Source organism: Pseudopodoces humilis, chromosome 4, assembly GCF_049639895.1.
Source record: "Pseudopodoces humilis isolate 2021_Gansu_Grassland_sample_001 chromosome 4, ASM4963989v1, whole genome shotgun sequence".
In the NCBI taxonomy this organism is placed as follows: Eukaryota; Metazoa; Chordata; class Aves; order Passeriformes; family Paridae; genus Pseudopodoces; species Pseudopodoces humilis.
Genome location: NC_142203.1, coordinates 21,964,605 through 21,986,670, shown reverse-complemented (window position 1 = coordinate 21,986,670; position 22,066 = coordinate 21,964,605). Strand labels below are relative to the sequence as shown.

Sequence of the window (22,066 nt, the reverse complement as noted above, 5' to 3'; positions counted from 1 at the left end):
GTACGGATTGCAGTAAAACTATTTTACACATTAAATTGCTAAACTTTTTTCATTGCTCCATACTCTGTATGAAGTACAAGTTAAGGTTAACGTGGCAGTATACCAGGGATGGAACCCTTCCTGACAAAGACAGTTGAACAGTATCAGCTGTATATCAGTGCTGGGTGACAGAGATCCAATATCTCTTATGCCAAAATTCAGCAAGTCACATCAATGTCATCAATGCACATCATCAGAAGCACATTTTACTTTGAAGTGATTGATGGTCTCTTCACCTACCTTCTGGCCCAACAGCTGATTTGCTATGGAACAAATACATTGCTGTAAGTGACTAAATTCCTTCCACCCAAAATGTCTACAGAAGCTGGCAATGGTAGTTTTATTTACTGACCCCCTGCAATCTTAATTTTAGGTCTGAAACAAGTTAGCTATAACCATTTTTGCGAATAGGGCTACTCTTCCTGTCATTAGTGGGAACTATTTAATTTCTACACAGAAATTTGACAGTTGTATACAGTTTCCAGGATTCATATAAGTACAGATCACCAGTGTTGCAATTACAGAACCCATATAGTGTACAAGTAATTCTGAGCCTAAATAAATTTTAGATACACACATTACCTTTCTAGAGCTGCTCTTCTTTTCTCTACAAATTCAGTAGATGAAGAATCTTCTTTGCCTACTTTAACCTTGGTCATGCCTTGAAGGAAACAGCATCATATTGATTTTATTTTATCAGAGATATATCATTAGCATAACTGATGTGATTAGAATGTAAGACTCACCTAAGTCTACATATTTAAATCAAATTACAATGAAAAACACTACATAGGAACATAAAAAAAATCACACTGCATGCTACATGGTTTTGTGGAAGTAGCTCTGTGAAATAGTCAGTTTCCTGTAACATATCAATTGTGACTAATAGGTAAGTAAAACTAGGTTGATTTGCATTTATGTAAACAATCTAAATGCTGATCAGAGTCTTACTGGCAACTCATGTCCAGAAAAAGAAAACAGTTAGCCACATAAAGCAGAGTACAAAAATGTCCTCAGGTTGTAAGCCTACTCACTGTTAAGCTTATTACCACTATTTTCTTTCTACTATTTTTTCTTTTGAGCTCTAAAACTAATAGGTTTTTAATCAACTAACTCAATCTAACAAGTTCTGAAAATTCTGAACTGAATTGCATGGAGAATAAAATCAGGAGAATAAAATGTATGCAGCCTTACAATGCTTCCTCTGACCATGACAATAGTGGCAACTAGTTATTGATGTGTCATGGCATGGGAAATACATTCAACCTCAGCAACAGAAGAACTCTAAAACAGTCAGACTGAAGTCACTATTTTTCATGCTAAAGATCTAAACTCAGAGTTTAACAAACTGAGTCCCATCAAAAACACTATGAAAAAAAAACTGGACATAAATAATTCTTCTTATTTCCTAAAAAACAGGAAGGTATTTTATTATGCAGTCCAGACATCTGATTTCTAGCTGTAGTGTATTTCTTATCTATTACTTTTTTCTTCAGCTAGAAGTTTTGAGATTCTGACTATGTACTCATTAATCTGCTAGGTCAACAGTTCCCTAAGTTCCTCCCCCAGTCTCCCTTCTGGTCTCAGAAGTCTCACACAGTATAACCCTGGAGGAAACAAGCAGCAAAGCCTTACAGGAACAAGAAGGAACTCTTAACCTCTCAGTTAAACCTTAATTTTTCTCTCCTCTGCAACATGCTGAAAATAAATCTGATAAGATTTTTTTTTTCCAAAAGTATTCTCACAGCATAATGTAACTAAATCGATAAATTTGTCTGTAAAATTGAGTATGCCTTCAAATACAAGGATTAAAGTATTCAAGGGAAGTTGAGGTAATTCACATGCCTCACCTTTTTACATTACAGTATTACTATATAATAATATTTTACTGTAGAAAGGAGGATATCCTGTGGCTTAATACAAAAGAGCCTTCATAGCTGAACTTTGAACAGAAGTTCATAGGGAAAAACTGAATACACAAACAAATGACATATATTAGGAATTCGTACCCTGTAATAATGACAGTTATTTTTAAATATCTTGCCAGATTTCTTTCTCTGCTAATATAGGCTCATTTAAATGAAAGTGCAAAGCCTGTTTCTGTAGACCAAGCACTCCTCTAACCCTTTACAGGAAAAGATCTGTGACATAACAGATTATTTTCTTTAAAAATGAAAATGTAATTTTTCATACACACTAATGCAAATAGTGAGGTACCTTAATGAATAACCAACTCCAGCTCAAAATTGACTCACTTGTATCCTTTTGTTCCACAGTCAGTAATTGATGGACTTGAATTTGTAGCTAAGATCTAAAATTCCAGCCCCTACCACTCATCAACACAGCAAAACTGTAGTTTAAAACTCCAGGTGTTACCAACAGTGTAACAGAATGAACAGACCAGGACTGTTTTACAACATACAATGCATAACACTGAATGTATGACATTATGTATTAAGACTTTAAACATCAACATGCGTAATATTAAGAGTACGTCATCTTACTTTCAGCTGTTTTGTAAGCTCTCTGCTTTAAGATGCATTATTTCAAAACAGACTAGAATAAATTCCTTCTTTTCTCCAGAACTGGAAATGTACTGACTACATGCTCTTAAACAGAATTAACACCTGTGAGGTTCAACTTTAAACAGGGAGTGTCATGCTTGTTTGAAAATATTCTACACAGTCTGAGTTTTCCCAACCTACCTGCAGCATAAAGTCTCTACACAAGGCTTTGAAGTGCCAGCCAGTGCTTGCTTGCACTGCAGTAAGTCCCACCATTTTACTGTCTTCCAGGTGTGTAAACTTTTATGCTGGGTTTGCTCAAGTCTTAGCTGAAATCCAGTCTAAGCTAAACTTGACTGTGATGCAAGCACTACATTTTCAAGTAAACACACACTGTCATAAATGCCTTAAATGTTGTATAATCCAAAGGACATGATCAGAAGCGTCATTCCATTTTCATAAGCCCTGTTAGCATTTGGAATTAGACTTATTTTTGTTATAGGAAAAACTGATTATTACAGAATTACCCATAAATTTCAAGAACTATCAAAGATTCAGGTCAAATTTTTAGTCTCACAGGCTTAAAAAACAGAGTTCTCTTTTTTTCATGAGTAAAATAATGAATTTTCCAAGCCTTCTGCTGCCTACATCTATTCAGTCTGACTACTCCTACATGGAAAACTTACATGAAAAACTGCTGCTTTGATTTTCTTTACAGACTAAAATACTGAAAAGAAGTCCTGCCATTGCCTACATATCAAACAACATCCTAAATTGAAGTCACTTATTTATGAGTAAGACAGAAGTCTTTAACAGGCTTTACTGTTTTAAATATTTACCTATTTTGAAAGAACCTCTCCTACTTAGAGATCACAAAATTGAAGTTGTTTTAATGCCGCAGGCATGCTTCTTAGCTCATGGAGAAAGAACCTGATCTTTTAAGGAATTCAAGTCAAAAGTCGTTTTTTGCATAAAAGCCTTGCAAAATTTATGAGGTTTTGCATTCAACCATGATCAAAAGAAACAAACAGAAGTATCAGAGACCTGAAGTATGTATGAAGCTCTATATATTGCAGGCAATTGGTAACAGCTCAATGTAAAAATAAACTCTTTCAACATCCTTGTTTTGTTAGACTAATCAGCTCTTGAAGAGCAACAGCAAAGACTCATAGATAAGAAACACAAGGCCATGCATTAAGAGATATCCTTCTCATTATCAACACTAGGCTGAGTTAGGAAGAGGTCATTACATATCTTTCCAATTTAACATAAACTTTTTTAAAATACAGAACATGAAGAATATTTGGATCACCTGAGAAGAAGCAAGCAGTATTTATGCAGAAGAGTAATTTCTATTCAATACTTAAGTGTCACCTTATTGAAACTGCACTTACCTACAATACTTTTTTCTGGAGCTGGAGGCACAATATAACCAATATGCATGTATTTTGTTGCTAATTTGCTGTGCAGGCCAAGAAAATCACTGAATCTTCTTTTAACAGAGAATTCATTTTTGTGGAATATTGAAAGTGATGTCTTAAAAAAAAATAAATTGTTGTGAATTACTGATCCATCTCAGCTACAATACAAAGTAGTCACAAATTTTTGTTCCACTACCTACCTTTGTTGTTACTCTGTATGCCATATAAGCATTCATGCCATCTCCTGTAAGAGAAGTAAAATACTTATCCCAGGGAAGGTAGTGTAATCCTGCCATATACTTTATCCCAGGGAAGATAGTGTAATCCTGCCATATACTTTATCCCAGGGAAGGTAGTGTAATCCTGCCATATACTTTTTAGTCCAAAATATAAATTAAATAGATTTCCATTTAGATACTAAAAATTGCCAAAGGGAAACTAAAGAGGAAATCAAGCTAAAATCTAAGTATGGTCTTCAAGGAATAAGACAGTCTGCCATCTGAATTTCTAGCTCAAGGAACTTACCAACTTTCTCTGGGTCTGATACATTGATTTCTATATCAAACAAATCTCCATTTGCTTCCTCTTCAATCTAGGAAAAAAACATACCACATTAAACAAGGTAATGGACATCCATGTTATGTATGGGTACAAGGATAAGGATATAGAGGAGAAAAGGTCAGTATGTTTGTGTAATTATGAAACATTTCCTGTCTCCAACGTTAATATACTTTCTAATATTGACTGTAATTGCAACAAAAGTTCTTGTGGTGACTTGGTATTGCTCAGTTTACAGCTGGACTCAATGATCCTGAAGGTCTTTTCCAAACTAAATGGTCCTGTGATTTCAGCTTTAAGCCCTACTGCAAAAGCTTTCAGTACAGCAGACTTAGGGGTCCATTCACTGTATCACCTACAATGCCAGCAGACACTGATTCACAACTACTCTCATTTGCAATGCTTCAATGTAGCTCTAATCAAAGGACAGACATTCCTTTTCATTAACAGTATCTGTAGCAGAGGAGCCTGGGAAGGGAAAAGCAACAGAAAAAAATTTTCTGATACTTGCCAGAGTTTTATTCTTCCAGCATTTCATAATCTTTCATGTACTATACCCAAGTTTGATAAAAAGAGAGATCTTAAGAAATTCCATGGCAGAAAGGACAGTACCAGGGCTGAAGGGTGCAAAATCAGAACCAAATGCTAACAGATGGTGTCTGGGGAAGTAGACATCATTGAGTCACGGGTAGGTCTTGTTTGCAAATTCACTGTCTAGTAAGAACTGTCCAGAATGAATAGCATTCAGCAATGTCCATACTTTGACAGAAACACCACATGTAAATAGAAATGTTAAGAATACAATTATCCTCAGCTGTTTGTTAGCACGCAGGATAATTCTAAGAACTGCTTGTTCAATTTCCCCATTAAGAACAGCTTCAGAAATACAAGTTGAAACTGTAACATGCTAGCTAAAATTATTTTACATTAATAACATTTCTCATGTATCAAATTCACAGCTTACTCCTACACATATTTTTAAAGTATCTATTCTGAAGGAACAGAACTTCTTACTCCTAATACTGAGTATCTCAAACATAATCAGCTCAGTAGTGAATTCTTACAGTATTTTCGTGAGTCAAGTTCACACTAAACTTCTTTTGCAAAACAAACAGCAAGGTATAATGCCATGCATCAACATTTAACATTGCCTTTAATTTAACATTGGCATTTTAAAACAAGATAAAACTTAAAAATTCAAATGAAACATTTCCATAATTTAGAAGTTTACAGCATACCTCTTCTCTGGATCTATCAAAAATCACTGGAGCTGTTACACTTTTTGATTCCATTCTGGGAGCTATTAATGCAGTAGGTGTTACAGGAGTGACTGCCGGAGTAGGTTCTGGTGAAAGTATTGGATCCCTCTCTGGACTGTCCAATGAAACTTCTTCTGTTGCTTCTACATAAACATTTTGAGTTAGCAACAAATAGTCTGTGCCACACAGATGGATATGCATCACAAAGACAACAAACATGCACAATAAAGAATGACGATAAAAAAACCAGCACCCATTTGTGCAAGATAACTTTCTTCAGTACATAGCTAAAACCAGATATGACATTTGGGTTTGTAGTGCAGAATGAATGGGTTAAATGAAGATCAATATTGACTTTTTTTTTTTTTTTATACTGTTCAGTAAAGAGTCTTTTAGAGAAGAAGCCACAAATCATTTCTTTCTGTATGACATATTGTCTACACTAATAAATTTTTTTTTACCACAGAAGCAGCTCTTTTTCATCACCTGTTTTGCACTCTGAACAACAGCTGATTTGGTCATACAGGCTGGTAGCTAAGCAGACTAAGTCATATAACAAAGTTACAAACCATTAATACACCCCCACTCCTGCCAAATACCCCACAAACTGTAAAGTAGCAATATTAGCAGGTGAGACATTAAGATTATCTATAGTTTTTATCTCCACTCTCTGGGGCTTAAAACAGCTCTCTAGAAACTGATTACTTCTTTTAAACTGTGGACAGTTCTGCGGCCTTTAAAGACAATGTAAACCCCTGGTCTACAAATCTCAGTAACTGGTTTTGACCACTGGCAAACTACACATTTCCTGCATACACAAAAATTCCTGTTCTAGCTCAAATAAATGAACATTGCTGTGTTCTCACTAGACATGCATTTTCAAGAATTACAGTTTCTTAGAAGAGAACATGGACCATAGAACCATTTGATAGCAAAATTTATATAATTTGATATCATTTGATACCAAAATTGACTTTCCAATAGACCTCAAGTCCATTCACAAACTGGACTTCTGTGGGTAGTAATTATCAAACAGGTAAAAATTCACTACACCAAAGAAGACATTCATTCTGGCTTGAGGCTAGCAAATTTTCTGTCATTGTTTTATTTTGGAGCATATCACAGAATTGCTGAGTTTGGAAAGGACTTTTGAAATCATCTAATCTAACCTCTCTGTTCAAGCAGAACTCTAGCTAGAGCAGGCTAAACTGGACCACATCCAGATGAATTTTGAGCATCTCAAAAGAGGAGAATCCACTTCTTCCTTGGATAACCTGTGCCAGTGCTTGACCACCCTTACCAACAAGAAAACATCAAAAGCCAACATCACACCCTCACCCCCACCAAAGACAAACAAACAAAAACATAAGATTTGTCTTATATATGATCTGGTTTTCAGTGTGTAGCCATTGCCTCCCGTTCTGTCTGTGAGCACTACTGAGAAGTCAGGCTCCCTCTTCTCCATTCACTACCCTACAGTATTTATACACACTATAGGATCCTCCCCACTCCAAGCCTCTACTCCAGGATGAACAGCACAAGGCTTTCTTATCTCTTATGCTGTACACTTTACAGCCTCAATCGTTTTCATGGCCCTGCACTGGAGTAACTTCCAACTGTTCATGTCTCCCTTGCATTGGATAGCTCAGACCTGGACTCACACCTGGACTTCAGGTGTGGCTTCAGCAGGGCTGAGCCAAGGGGAATGATCAATTCCCCCAGCCCACTGGCACTGCTTTTCCTAATTTCAAATGACAGGTTTTTCATAGTATTTTCAAAATGAAGTTAAAATTAAATATTCTCCATTTTTAATATGAAAGAAGACTCTACAGCCTTTCTTTGAAAATAATTATTTTCACAGCATTGCTTTATTCTTACTACTAAATCTTAAAGAACATAAGCATCTGCTAATGCTTCCTTTCCTCAAATGCCACAGGAAGGACACTGAGTGTTAAACTATATGGAATTTTAATTCAAAACCTAAGATCAGGTGGGAAGTCATACTGAAGCAGCTGTGAAAGAGCTTTAAGGTTGGCAGAACAGCAACATTTCAACAAGAGGCAGTTTCTCTCCTTCAGTGGTTAACAGCATTCAACATGTATGTTGTACAAATGAATATTTCACAGAAACATTTCACAGAAAAATATGCACATACATATGCAACACAGTATACTATATACATGATGAAATGTAAAATATAAAATATATACGAAATAAAGCAATTGCACTTCAGTTCTTCCTTTTTTCTATCACTAGCTATATTCTAGCACATTCAAGAAACAAACAATTAAGCACCACTATATACTTCTCTATATCTTCAAATTTTAGACACGTTTATAAAACAAGTCACTAAACAAGTACACAGATTTCTCACTTTCATTAGCTGAGAACAAAATCCTCCTATTTTTCATAAAGCATAACTTCATGAAAAAACTGTGAATTTAGTGTAAGAAAGCAGAGCTGCCATCAGATGAAACTGAAGTACACTTCTTTAGGCTTCCTCTATTTCAGACTTGTATCTGCATACTCATTAGTATCATAATGTGACCTAGTTTCTGTATCAAATGAATTCCAAACAGGATTAGCAAATTTTTAAAGCTGCTGCCTGACATTTCTTTTTTATTTCCCTGAAGGAACTTGCCCAGAGAAAATAGTAGCCGTTTGTTTGACAGTAGTAAGTCAGCTACTTTAGGAAGAAAAGAGAATTTATGCCATTCTCACTCTTGTAACCTCTTACCCCAGGTTTGGCATGCCTCCAGACATTATGCAAATCTAGAAGCATGTCATGGAAAAGATAAGGAAGAGGATGATGAGACTGAGTTGGACAGAAGAAAGTTAACACACTTTTTGTTTAAAACAAAAGTACTCAAGGATTCTGAAAGGAAAAAGAAGCATTAGCTTTATATAAAACAGCAGGTTCTAACTTCTAGCTATTTTTCCCCCTCAGAGCAGCAGTCTCCAAGTAGTACATGAGCTGAAGTAAATGAAACTAAATACGTTTCTTCTGATGAACCCTGGCATTTATGCTTCTTACATATATCCCTTTACTTTGAGTAATCAGATAACATGGTCTGATTAAAAGGTTTTATTGATAATTCTTCTGCTTGTTTTGCAGGTGTGTTTTTTTTCCCCATGGGGACATTAGTTTGGTAGGCTTCACAATAGAAACTATGGCACTTCCAGAAACATTTGCTTAACCTATTCATTTTAGATCTTCACCTGAAAACTTAGCATAAAGTTGTGGTTTTGTGGTGTAGTTTATTATTGGGTTTGGGTTTCAGAGGTTTGTGTGGGTTTTGTTTGGTTATTTTAAAATATTCAGTATTGTTATTGGCATGAAAAATGAAATCTAGATGTCTTCTTTTCCAGGATAGTTGGTTCTTGCTTAGAAGCAAGCAACTGCTCTTCATCTTTTGGGAAGAAAACACTGAGATTCAACACTTAATATCAGATATGGGAGTTATCAGAACATATTAAGAACTGCCACCAATCTAATAGTGCAGACTGCTACACATAAATACATACTTTACCATCCATAAACAGTCTTTGTTAGGGATCACTGTCAAGTTGCTTAGCTCCAAAAGAACATGAAGACATGTAATTCTGCTGTAGAAGACAACTACATATGCTTAATTAACATTCAACAGCCAACCACAACAAGTTTCTATCCACACTCAAGCATGGGGTTTAATCTCAGGATTACACAGAGCTTGTTTCTTTATTTTTCACCAGCAGTTTTTGTGAACTATCTCAGAAAATGCAAGTTTGCAACTCCTCACCAGCAGCTCACTTCAGCCCCAAGTTATTTTTACTAGTCACACTTCCAAATGTCAGACCTTTAACATCCTGACATAGCTTGAATGATTAAACTGGTTTATTATCTTTGAAAGTTTGCCCATGCGAACATATTAATTTGGCAGTAAACTTAAGTAGAAGCTGTTATGCAGAAGCGGGGACAAACTATTACAAAAAAAGGCTTCTCTGGGCACAGCAATATTTCAGAGACTTAACTGAACTGACTGTAAGAATTATTACACCCAAGTCATAGTCCATGGTCCTTATTGTTATACCAGAAGCATAACCTTAATGAGAACAGAAATAGTTTTAACACAACAGTCAGATACTAAAATAACCACCTTCTGACTTCAAAAATGTAGGTTCACAAGCTTTCATGCATTTATTTTTTGCATAATAACTAAACAAAGCAGATTCTAAGAAGCAGCAAGGCATTTGCACAAACTCTCCACATCAGACATGACAACAGCCTGACAGATACTGTCAGCTAGAAGCTTTTCTGTTCAGATGGGCCTGAAGAACATATCTTGTCTGGATCAGAGAATTATCACCACCTTTTCTGTCTCAAATCCCAAGAAAAAAGCCTAAAGCAAAAAAAAAAACCCACAAAACTGAACAAGACAAAACACCACCAAAACAAAAAAATAGCCCAATGAAAATAAACATCACCCCAGCCCCCAACACAATGACTTTTCCTCACAACAGCTAGACACTTCCATAACATGATCCATTCCCAAACACATTTCAGAGTATAAAAAACAAAGTAACAGGAATCTTCTACCTGACAGAGGAGAGGAAAAATTACAATTTTCCACTTTTTTGAAGAAGGCAACAGAACACTGATAAAACTTCAAAGATGAGTTCACCATCTAGTGAACTTCTACGAAGATCATGTACCATGAGAACCAGAGGGAGAAGGCACAGACAGGTATGCCCCTCATGGGCAGTCAATGGCATATTTGTGCAGCTATACACTGAACTTTGGGTCAACATTTTGGAAGACCAGTTCAGTATCTAGCTCTTCATTGTGCAATAGCAGGTTATTAACAACCAAGCTTTAAGATATATCTCCAGATTCCTCAAGATACACCTAACATTGCCTCATGACTGACCATTATGATCTCTGTGTATAAGAGCTCTATATGGTAAGATAAACTAATTCTTCTGGCCAAAGAATCAACATAGTGACTTTTATTCTAAGGGTGGAAGTCTTTAAGTGGGTTTAGCAAGACACTTTACTTTGTCACAGAACCAAGAACCACAACAAAGCAGCAAAATTTACTCATCTCCAATGACAGCAGGAAAACTAATTTCTTCCATTTTTGAAACCCTATTTTAATAATTCAGCTATGAGTTCCAGAAGACAAGTTAAAGAATAATTATATTGCACATATTATTCTGTAGCTGTCACAGAAACATAATAGCAAAGAGGTTTTAAGCATAATCAAAAAAGCATAAACCATTTCCCAGGTTCTGTCCTGCATTAAAGCAGTACAGAAAATTTGTACTGCTTCACCTCCTTTTCTATTAGGTTGGAATATGAGGTGGAGCAATGAAAAAGTTTTATTAAGTCTACAACAGCTACAGGGGCATACCATCACATTTTTTACATGTCTGAAAAACTATAATTATTTCTGACTCTGAAGAATGGCAATGTCTCCATTCAGGAGCCACAAACAGGAATTCCTTTACCTGGATTTTAAAGTGTCTAGTAGTTCAACATGAAGAAACAACCGAAGTTATAAAGCTATGGAGCCTAATTTTTTCTCCTCTCCATTTCCTATAAGCTGTGCCAAGTTAAGATTCTTTGGAATTTCAACACATCAAAGAAAAACCCTGTCACACTCACTTTCCTAGAAAGCCAGACTTATGCAATAATGCTGGAAGCAAGAAATTTGGTATCTCATCTTGCCTTTCTCACACTGTTTCTATACTGTCTAGCAAAACAGTCCTAAGAAAGAATAGTTATACTTGTGAGTGCACAATAATGGAAAATAAATGCAACACAGTTTTTCAGAACACCATTTTGGTATGACAGTGACACAAACACAGAAGTTCATGACTTGGGTTAAACTGCATTATACAGACTTCTTGCTTAGAACAGGAAACTGTGAAAAACATCGTATTTTATCTCATGGTCCATAAATCACATTTGTTTTTTCCTCTATTTGAGAGTATAAGACACACTCTCTACTATAAATTGAACTTTAAAAGACCAGTCTCAGCTGAGGTGGACATGCAGTGTTAGATGCCTTCAGTTCAGTGCTGCAAGCATTTAAGAGAATGTCCTACATGGCAAAACCCAAACTCATTAAATCAATTCCATGTGTTATTCTCACAGCATTCATTTTAGCTGAAACAATATGACTGCAAACATTTGTTCCTTCTGTCTGACTCCCCTAAATATTTACTCCACTCCCCCTTTTTCTTTTCTTAATATTATCCAAAGGAGAACTGGCTTCCTTAAAATATCCACTCCAGATGGCTCTATGGTTATAAAAAGCTGGCTTTATATACTGAAGCTAAATAACCAAACTACTGACTAGAACTAGAAAACCTCATTGCTAAAGCACTTACAGTCTTTGTGAGTTACAATGCAAATCAAACACAGAAAAAAGTAAGATTATCCCTCTATCCTTTATTTCTTTTTTCTCTTAAAACACTTTCAGAGAGGTACTAAACTAGTCAATGCATTCTAACAGTGTCATGAACAAGTAAGTTCAAATATATGGAAATACAAATTACGTAAGTTTAGAACAAATGTAATGGGCATGTGTATATATGCATTTACACAAAATAACCCAGAGCTAAAGGTTCTTAAGTTTCTTTTGGAATTATTACATTAGATAATCAATGAAGATGAGATGACTGCATTCAAAGCAGACTGTCAATTGACTAACTCAATATAAAGTAATAGGGAAAATTATAGTATTGAGACATAATATTCAGAACCATCTTATGCACATAATATATTCCAAATATTACACTTCCTTTCTTGAATAGTTAATTTTCTTACAACTCTAATTGACAGCAACAATAACCCATAGTTGAAAACTGACACTGAAGTAGCAACTGATTTATGAAGCTTTAGAAACATTCTGTCTATTAACAGATCACTTATCAGAATTTTCACATCTTTTTTTAAAGCATGCAATACTGTTAACTGTCAGAGACACAACCATGCAGTGAAATGATAGGACTGGTCCCATGTGCCAGTTTGTTACCTTTACATTAAAACAAGAGTATTAAGAAGGAAATGCTTGCCATACAATCTGAATTATCTCTCTCTTTTATCATTGGAAAAAGGACTATGACAGTTTATGCATGATTATTAAGCAGAAAACAAGAAAGGAACTTAAGTCATGCATTTCCACACAAACATTTGAACATTTTGAATCACAGAATGATAAAGACTATTCTTACTGTCAGCAGAAGAGGTTAGTAACCAGCTCAACACTCCCATACTACACTCTGACAGTACACACCACTGAGAAACTCATAAACAAACTTAACTAACAACATTTTTTCACAAGAAAAAAAACTATACAACACTGTCAAACTACTTATAAGATTTCCTCCCCCTCAGAAAAGCACATTTCTTTCAGTCCAAGGATGAAAGGGTTTGTACAGGCACACTAGAAGAAAATGGTCATTACCAGCAAAGAGGTCTTCTCTGTCACCGTCCAGCATGATTTCTGATGGCTTTGGACCATTGGAGTTTGTGCTGAGGTCTTCTGCAGGAAGACTTGCTGGCTCTGGAGATGAAGGACTTGACTGTTTCCAAAAAAAACACCAAAAAATAATTAAAAAAAAAAATTAAAAGAGCCAGTTGCCATGTGTCAATATGTAACAATTATTGCAACATTCTTTCATTGCAAAGAAGCAAAAGATGTACAAAAAGAAAACCCTGTCAGCTATTTCCATTTCCTATTCCTAGCATAGCAACAATGAATAAAAGATATAAGCAAGTCAACAGCTCTTAAAATTTCTTCATTTGAGATAAAGAACAGTCAACAGTTTCTTCAGGTTTAATTAATGTGAAACAAAAGCTGCTACAGAATTATGTAGAGTAAGTTTATTAGTAATGCCAAATGTAATTTGATGATTAGGTTTTTCCTGGAAAGGCTTGGATTTTAAATCTGAATTTATACATACCCAGAAATCAGTAACAAAATCTCCTAGTGCTCTATGATTGAAAAGAATGCATTAATGCCATCCAAATAATATAAGGCTTGCTTGGAGCTGTAAGAAATTTTGACAGCTTTGCAACAGGATTACTGCCACAGAGGATCAGAGGATCACATTGTACTGTACATAGAAGCTGGGCTTGCCACAGATACAATTATTTAATTCACTGAAGACTAGAACTTGCCCTGTTGAAGACACTCAGGGAAATTAAAGCAATACTGAACATGGGCCACCAAATGAATAGCTTACTTATAAAATAAATACATGCATAATTGAAGATCAGTGCTTCAGTTAGAAAATATCTTTTTTGAAAATGTATCAACTGTGTTTACTGTTTTACTACCAGAAAATTTGCAAAACTCATGTCTCACAACTTCATCCAGGATAGCTAGCTAAGGAGTTTTCAACAACAGCATATTTATTCATGGATGCATGCATGTTTTAAAAAGACACTAGATATTTAAAGCTACACTTCAAAGGACACTGTAAACTCAAAAAGGTTAAAAAAAAAAAAGACTGAAAAACACTGAAACGTCACTGAAAAGTCACTGAAAAAGTCTGTCCAGATTGTATTTTCATATTCATAAATAAAGCAGAGGCAAGAGTCCTAACAGAGAGGCCTTCCTTATAACTGGTTTTCTTCCTTCTCCCCTCCACTTTATGTGCAGAGCATGGTGTCACATGGTCTGGAATATCCCTTTGGTCAGCTGGTGTCCCACCTGTGTCTCCACCCAGCCTTCCATGCACTCCCAATTTCCTCACCAGTGCGGAAGTACAAACAGCAGAGAAGGTCTTGGCTCTGTGTAAGCCCTGCTCAGCAATAACAAACACATCTCTGTATTAACAATGTCGTGCTCAGCACAAATCCAAAACACGGTCTCATTCTAGTCACAGTGAAGAAAATTAACTCTACCCCAGCCAAAATCAGCAGAATCTAAATCTTTTTGGTTGCAACAATGAACTGATCTGTTCAAATGACAGAAGAGATCACATCTCCTTCCTTTTGCCAGAAGCAGCCACTCCCTGAAAAGCTCATGAAATGCAACATGGGGAAACCAGAAACAAACCAAAGTGATGAATAGCAAAAGGAGCAGTCTATCAAACTCTTGGCACGATATTGCCCTAGAGCCTGCAAAGAGCATCAAAGAAGGAACACTTAGAAACTGTAGGTAGGTAGTAGAGTTTATAACCTTGTAAGGAACCAATCCACTAGTCACATGAACACTTCTCATCTCATATGAAACAAATGCCAAAATGATCCCACAGGAAACAGAGTGCTCTGTGGTAATAAAGGTATGTTTGTCCACTCTGTGAAGACTCTGTGAAGCATCATAAGGAGATAAAACTCAGCTCTTTCAATTGTATTACGAGACTTGCAATAATTTAGATTAAGTGAGCTAAATGCAAGAAAACCACAGCAATTGACATGTTTCAGTTATTTTACAACTGAGAGTATATATGTGTTACACGTAACAGCTGAAGGTTTTAAGCAATTTCACAACTGAGAAGTAGCATATTTCTGTCTCTACAGCCAGCACAAGTTCAACACCTTGTATTTCAACTAAAACAGAAGAGCATGGAAATGCTTGATTTCTCAATGCTTAAGGTTCAAGAAGTTTAAAGTTTTATCAGCAAAGCAGTTCTTCACTGAAACATCACAGGTTCTCATTCCAAACCAGTTTTGCTGTTAGTCAGCCTTGAACAGCAATGCATTTACATTTTGATAGACTGAATTTTAAGGACACAGGGGGAGTCCCACATTGCCACAGACAAAGAATAGGTTTGTGCTTGTCAAGTCATTGCCATGAAAAACAGCTCTACTACAGACAGTCACAGGGAAGAAAAGCCTTCCCTATAGCACATCAGCTTTCTGCTTTATCACTTAATTATGCTCTTGCTTAATGAACGGTGGAAAAGAACACTTGGAGAACACTTACACCTTCAAGCTATTCCCTCAGTCTATCTTCTCAGTTTTATCAGAAGAAGCTATTTTGGTTACTAATGATTATTTTTGACTATACCTGCAGTAGTATGAGCTTCCCTCTTCACCAAACACAAATTAATGCAAAACCAGCACAACCTGGCTAATAATCACAAAACTATTCTATCAGACACCAAATTCACTTTGAACACTTAAATCTGATCAACCCACAGTAAAATTTGCATGCCTAAAGTTAGAAGTTAACCAAAGGTCAGAGACATTCCCACTTTAAAGAAAGATACAGATTCCTCTAAGAATGCCTATAAATACATGCCACCAAGTCTCTTTCTGTTACTGAGACAGGAAAGATCCTCTCCAATGGCACAGCTAAAGAAAGGCAGTATTTCTGCACTGGATACCAAGCTTCATAGCTGCAGTTAGTAGAGCAGTTACAGACAGCTTTCTCCAAATTACATATGAGAGAATTTGCAAAAGGTGAGGACTCAAACAGACCTTATGGGCACCTCAGAAAGCTGAAGAGCAAAGCTGACCAGAGGGATATCCCACACCTTGTAAAACCATGCTCAGCAAAGCTATGGTGAAGGAGGATGGAGAGGATATCTGGAGTTACAACATTTGTCTAAGTCACCATTACAATTCTCTCTTCCTGCAGATAGTTAAGCACACTTAACTGCAACAGAGAAAAAAAAAAAAACAACAGTGCCCATGGAAGAGTTGAATAAATTCATTATATTGCTTACACATGCAACTTTTACTCTACCCATTAAATTCTCTTCATCTCTGTCCACTGGTCTTCCCATTTTTACCCTTGCAATTCTTCTCTCCCATGCCATGGGGAGTCATGAATTCCACATGGAAATAAACTCCAACAAGCTGACATGTGAATAAGGTCTCTACTGGTCTATTTATCTTTCTGTGGCTCTTTGGTCCTTTTAAACAGCTGAGTTCTCAGACAAGATGAATTAAGAATGGGATTAAATATATTCACTAAGAGTTGTGACTTTATAAGAAAAAGACAATGTGTAGAAGCATCTTAAAAATATTCATTGTCTGAACACTGCATCAGCTTGTTCAAGAGTTTTGCAATGAAGTATAATCTCTTCAAAATGGACATAGTCCTCAGGGAACTACAAAAACCCAGCAAGGCACAGCCCTTATGTATCAAAAACAAAGTCAATAATTTCTAATAATCTGATTATTCTGCACAGCCAGAGGGTCAGAAAGTCCATCCAGCCTCTCAAAAACCAAAAAAGCACACATGCATGCAAATAATATATTAAGCTGTTTCAGTGACAGTCTTCTACGGAAGAGAGCTAAAAGACAGGACCCTAACTTTGCTTTTGTATCTCTACAAAATACTGCTAAAATGGCCAATGAAAATGGCTGCCACAGGAGTTAGTAGTTAGTGCAGTGAAAATCTCTGTATAAGACAAGAAATGGAGATAAGACTAACAAAACCCTCATGGCCCTGACAAATAGCACTGCTCTTTAGAAACTTTAAACTTACTCATTGCCAAGGATTCACAAAATGTCACAAATACATCAATTTCCTGAAATGTACACAGCTGTGAAATTTCTGAACAAGTCCTGAGCTGAAGGTTTGGCGAAGCCTCCAATACTCAAGATACTCAATGGCCAGGATATCCAGGCTTGCAGGACAGTCAGGATCCTGCCTTGTTCTTCTTGAAAACAAGTTTCTGGTAAAATTCTCATGGACCCAATTTACAGTGTCAGTAACAAGCTCAAATTTCTGTTCTTCTGTTGCTCGTTACATCTGGAGGCACTAACCAAGTATTTTAGAGCTCTGACTTTAGCAGAAACAAGAAAAATATCTTGCATTTTCTGCTGGCTGAAATTATAGCTCTAGATGTTTGGACATCCTCCTTTCTCCTAATAGTATGGTACCCCCCCAAACTAGTTCTGCTTGCATGAGCCCCTCCTAGCTTCCTTCAGTCAAAACACAGAAGGCTGACAAAAGGTGGCCATTATAATAGTCTAGTTGTTCTGGTTAATCCAGCTCATTGTCTGAAACAGGGTTACAGGAGCTCACAAATAACAGCGTGGGCAGAGATAAAAGACTCAACAGAAGGACAGTGTCATTTGCAGCAGAAAGGAAGATGACACAAGCAGCCACCTTGGAATGAATTTCCACATACTTCCACTACAGCCAGGATTTAACATCAAGCAACGAGACACACATTTTCAGTAGAATTACATCAATTAATCCTGGATACAGACTTAGCTTGCTGCAAAGGCATAGTACAGTATTGAAGGACTTAGTACCTTCCTCTCTGATATTCCAATGGGAGCTTTACTGCATCCTCAGTAATGGCCACTGTTAAACTGAATGAATATCATTAAAGCCATCTGGACTTCTGTGGCTATCTAGTGTTTTGACTCAAATGGATATTGCAGATCTTTGACATAAACTGATCAACTGGCAATGAGATTATTATACACCCTGCTTAAATGACAGTCCTTGATAAATTACCACATCTACTGCTGACTGATTATTTTCAAGTTCCTCCATGTATTTTTCCATTATAAAAAGCCCCACCAACGGACAGGAGTATGGGAATATAAATACTGTTTGAGTAAGTAGGTGGCAACCTAGGTTTCTGCATTCACATGGCACCTTCAGAAAAGACAGACTAGCAGTAGAGAGATAAGTGAGAAGTTTAGGGAAAATGAAGTAAGAAATGGTGCAACATATAAACAAAGAAGGTGACAAAGACTGGTGCATGGAGGAGGAAGAAGGTACAAATGGTGAAAAGAGAGTAACAGTGAACAGGCCATTTTTTTGGAAAATCTAACATATATCTTATACATGTCACCAAATTTGACTTTCATATAGTTGTTTGTGGACCCTTCTAATGGCAGCAGAGGACACAGACAGCAAATTAGCAGTTTGTTGATTAGACTTATAATAGGGAGTGATTCTTCTCACAATGCACAGCTAACTTCCAGAACCTCTTGCAGTGCAAATTATGGACAGTCTTAAAAAAACCAAAACTGAACAACAACCAAAAAACCAAAACCAACCAAACAAAAACCAACCAACAACAAAAAAACACCCCCAAAACCCCCCCCAAAAAACACAAACAAGCACAAAACATCACCACTAAAATCCATGCACTTGAAATTTTAGCAAGTAGACAAGTCTACCTAGGTCTCAGGAAGACACTGAGCCACAAAAACCTGATACCTAGGAGAGCACTGCAGATACCAACCAGCAGATATATATAATAACTAGCAATATTATTCACATGGAACTCACCACTCATTATCACTGTAAATGCAATTCTGGCTTAAACCATTTACATGATTCATCCTGGCTGTTCTCACTAATGAAAGCCACTCTGCCAGCTAAATGGTAACCTCTTAGTAACCTTGAATGTAAGAGAGGCAGTTGTCCACACTCAAAATACAGCTGGCACAATGAAAACAAAATAATCATTCTCATTCTACTACTCATAGGCACTGTGGATACCTGACAATAAAACTAGCATCCCATCAGCTCACACAAGTTGCTGCCCAACCTAGTTCCCAGTTTACTGGTGTCCTAAGATCATAGGAAGGAAGAGTTCTCATTCTCTGCCACAAAGCAAATTTTCAAGTCCTATAATGTGTTTCTACTGCACTCCAGAAATCCCAGGTGTTACAGCTCAATGAGATCTTTCTAACGTTTTATTTTCTACAATTGAGAGAGTCAAAGACATTAACTTTTTTACAACATGAACAGAGAAAGTTAAAACTCCATCTTCTTTTTTCTAAACATTAGAGAATTCAACTTGAACCTCATAATATTCTCCATTTGAAGGCACTGAAGTAACTAAGACTCTGTATTTAAATGCTATATTTGCATATTTTTTAGCTGTATTTAAATGGCTATATTTGCCATTCGTAATATACACTGAATGTATATTTTGTCAAAAGCACTTAGCCTGTGTTTTCCCAATGGAGACTTTGTTAATATGGAAGATATTTGAAAGATGTATTAGAAACCACACAGCTTTTCCACTGCACAATCAAATTATAGGCAGGAAAGGCACAGCACACATTTTGTGAACTGGAAAGAGAATGAAAGCAAGACAAAATAGGAAGGGAATGAAATTAATCATGCTAAAAGCAAATGGACAGCTCCAAGATAAACCATTTGGGAACCCTTCCAAAGTACCAAAGCCCTCATGTAAGTTGGGTTTGGACCTCAGTGTCTCTTGCCACACTCCCACTTCTAGTATCAGCAAACAAATATATGATTAACTACAAAAATGATGACACCATTCTGTTGTTACTGTACAACTCCCACTGCCATCTATAATCAGTTTGTCCATAAATATTTACCAGATTAAAGTAACACTCAAGACAAAAGTTTAACTAGGCCCACATCATGAGACAATCATTTTTCTCTGGACTATGGTACTCTATACACTGAATCCATCCATTTGTATTCAAGCTAGTAAGAAGTCCAAAGTCAATTTTCTTCCTTCCAAATTTGCAGGAAAATCACAAGATTAAGGCAGTGCCCTAAATGCTGATGTCAAAAAAGCTTACTGACACAGCTTTTAAAAGGTTTTCTTTATGCAAAGAGGCTTCCCTTTTCTACTCAGAGACTCTATCCCAAACAGACTGTGTACATAAAAAAAGCAGCACAGTGGAATTGTCAGCCAAAGCAACTGATACAAAGCCCATTTCTTTTCTAGTGTTTGCAGTTAGAGAGTTTCAGTAACTTTTTTATCTCAAGGTAACTGTGATTTGGACACTAAATCTATCTTATCTCCTGCAGCTTTAGTCCCAGACCACATCAATAAAAACATTGTTTGTGTTACACTGCAGTCTTTCTCAGTGCACTGAAAAAGACTCCAGTAATACACACGGTGTCACACAGAGATGCACAGAAGTCTGCTCATGCAATTCTTGTCAACTGCAGATTCACATCATTTCTTATTCCTTCAGTGTATTTTTTCCACACATCTTTTTTCTACCAATGCACAGATAATGCATCTACAAAAAGAAAGAAAAAAGAAAGCTTGAGAAAAGGCAAGTGACTTTAAATTACATTTAAAAGCCTCGTTGTATACTGCAGTTTTTTTTGTTAAGGACACACAACAGCCAGAGCAAAACCAAAGCAACACACACCAATCCTATTTCTGTAAAGGTCAGGGACAGAAAACGCTTCAGGAAAAGAGGATAAGAACCATTTTCTTTTTAAATGGACATCTGTGTACAGGAAGAATAAAGTTCTTCCAGAAGATACTGGCAAGACACATAGGTGGAACGTGATCACAACAACGTGCCAAAAAGGCTCCCACTATAAGGAATGAACACATAAGCATTTCTCATGTCTCCTCGTCTTCTTTCCCAGCAGGTCCCAGCAGCCGCCGCAGCCCAGCACTGCGTCGGCTCTCTTGGAAGAAACCTCAGTGACAAGTAAGTTTCTGCAAGATTTGCAAACTGAAATGGAGTGAAGCCTCGGAAAGAGGCCAAACAAAGAAAATGGGTCGTTATTAATCCACTCAAAGTCTAAGGCGGAGACACACACCCACACCCACATCCACATACCCCAGCGAAACTGCAAAGAGGTAAGGTCAGAATATTTCCCTGGCAGCACAAGAAGAAGAGGGTAAGAGGAGGGAAAACAGCGGTACTTGGAGAAAAGAGTTTTGAGCTTCTCTTGGCATCAGAAGCCCCTCTACCCTCCGTGAGGGAAGCACCGACGAGCCGAAGCAGACGTGGGCGGTGGGGCCGCGGCCGGAGGCCAGGTCGGCAGGGGCATCGGCGGGGGACGGGGGGGGGAGAGGTGGGCAGGAGCGAAGCACCGGGGGCCTGACGGTGAGGGGAGGGTACGGGAGGTGAAGGCCCGGGGGGCGCCGGCCCGGCCACGGGACGCAGGGCCTGCAGCGGAGGGCGAGCTCTCCTCACCTCCAGGGTGGACACGGTGCTGGTGAAGAGGTCCTCTCCGTCCTCCAGCTCCTCGAGGTCGGCTGGCCGCGTCTCCCCCAGCGGCGGCGGCCCCCTCCCCGCCGCCATCTTCCGCTCCGGCCCGGCCCCCGCGCCCACGTGACCGCCCCACATCCGCGCCGGCACGTGACCGCGGCGGCCGGGCTGGGGCGGGGGGGGCGTTCCCTTCCCGCCCTTGCCGTGCCACAGCCCCTGCCCCTTCTCAAACCCCCTCCACAGCCCCTGCCACAGCCCCTGCCCCTTCTCAAACCCCCTCCACAGCCCCTGCCACAGCCCCTGCCCCTCCTCAAAGCCCCTCCACAGCCCCAGCCCTATCCTCACCCCCTTACCTTTCCCAAGAAGTGGTTAAGTAGCAGAATTCCCTAAGTTAGCTTGGTTGTTTTTTGTCAATCATTAAGG

At 37.7% G+C, this 22,066-nt stretch overlaps 1 protein-coding gene across 2 annotated transcripts in view; it reads right to left on the bottom strand.

The window, feature by feature from the left end:
- The window catches only part of SNX2 (sorting nexin 2), a 34,187-nt gene extending 12,428 nt beyond the window's left edge, over nt 1-21,759 (bottom strand). Inside the window, exons 1-8 of one of the 2 annotated variants that reach the window (XM_014257087.2) lie at nt 21,629-21,738; nt 20,583-20,710; nt 13,233-13,350; nt 5,761-5,924; nt 4,490-4,556; nt 4,165-4,208; nt 3,938-4,079; nt 622-700 (exon numbers count right to left, since the gene is read on the bottom strand). In XM_014257087.2, coding sequence (XP_014112562.1) covers nt 622-700; nt 3,938-4,079; nt 4,165-4,208; nt 4,490-4,556; nt 5,761-5,924; nt 13,233-13,266 — 530 coding nt within the window. In that variant the 5' untranslated portion in view covers nt 13,267-13,350; nt 20,583-20,710; nt 21,629-21,738. Of the gene's footprint in view, nt 1-621; nt 701-3,937; nt 4,080-4,164; nt 4,209-4,489; nt 4,557-5,760; nt 5,925-13,232; nt 13,351-20,582; nt 20,711-21,628 lie in introns of both variants that reach the window. The other variant, XM_005528121.3, reaches the window with a different exon arrangement.
- Between the last annotated feature and the right edge of the window lie 307 nt (nt 21,760-22,066).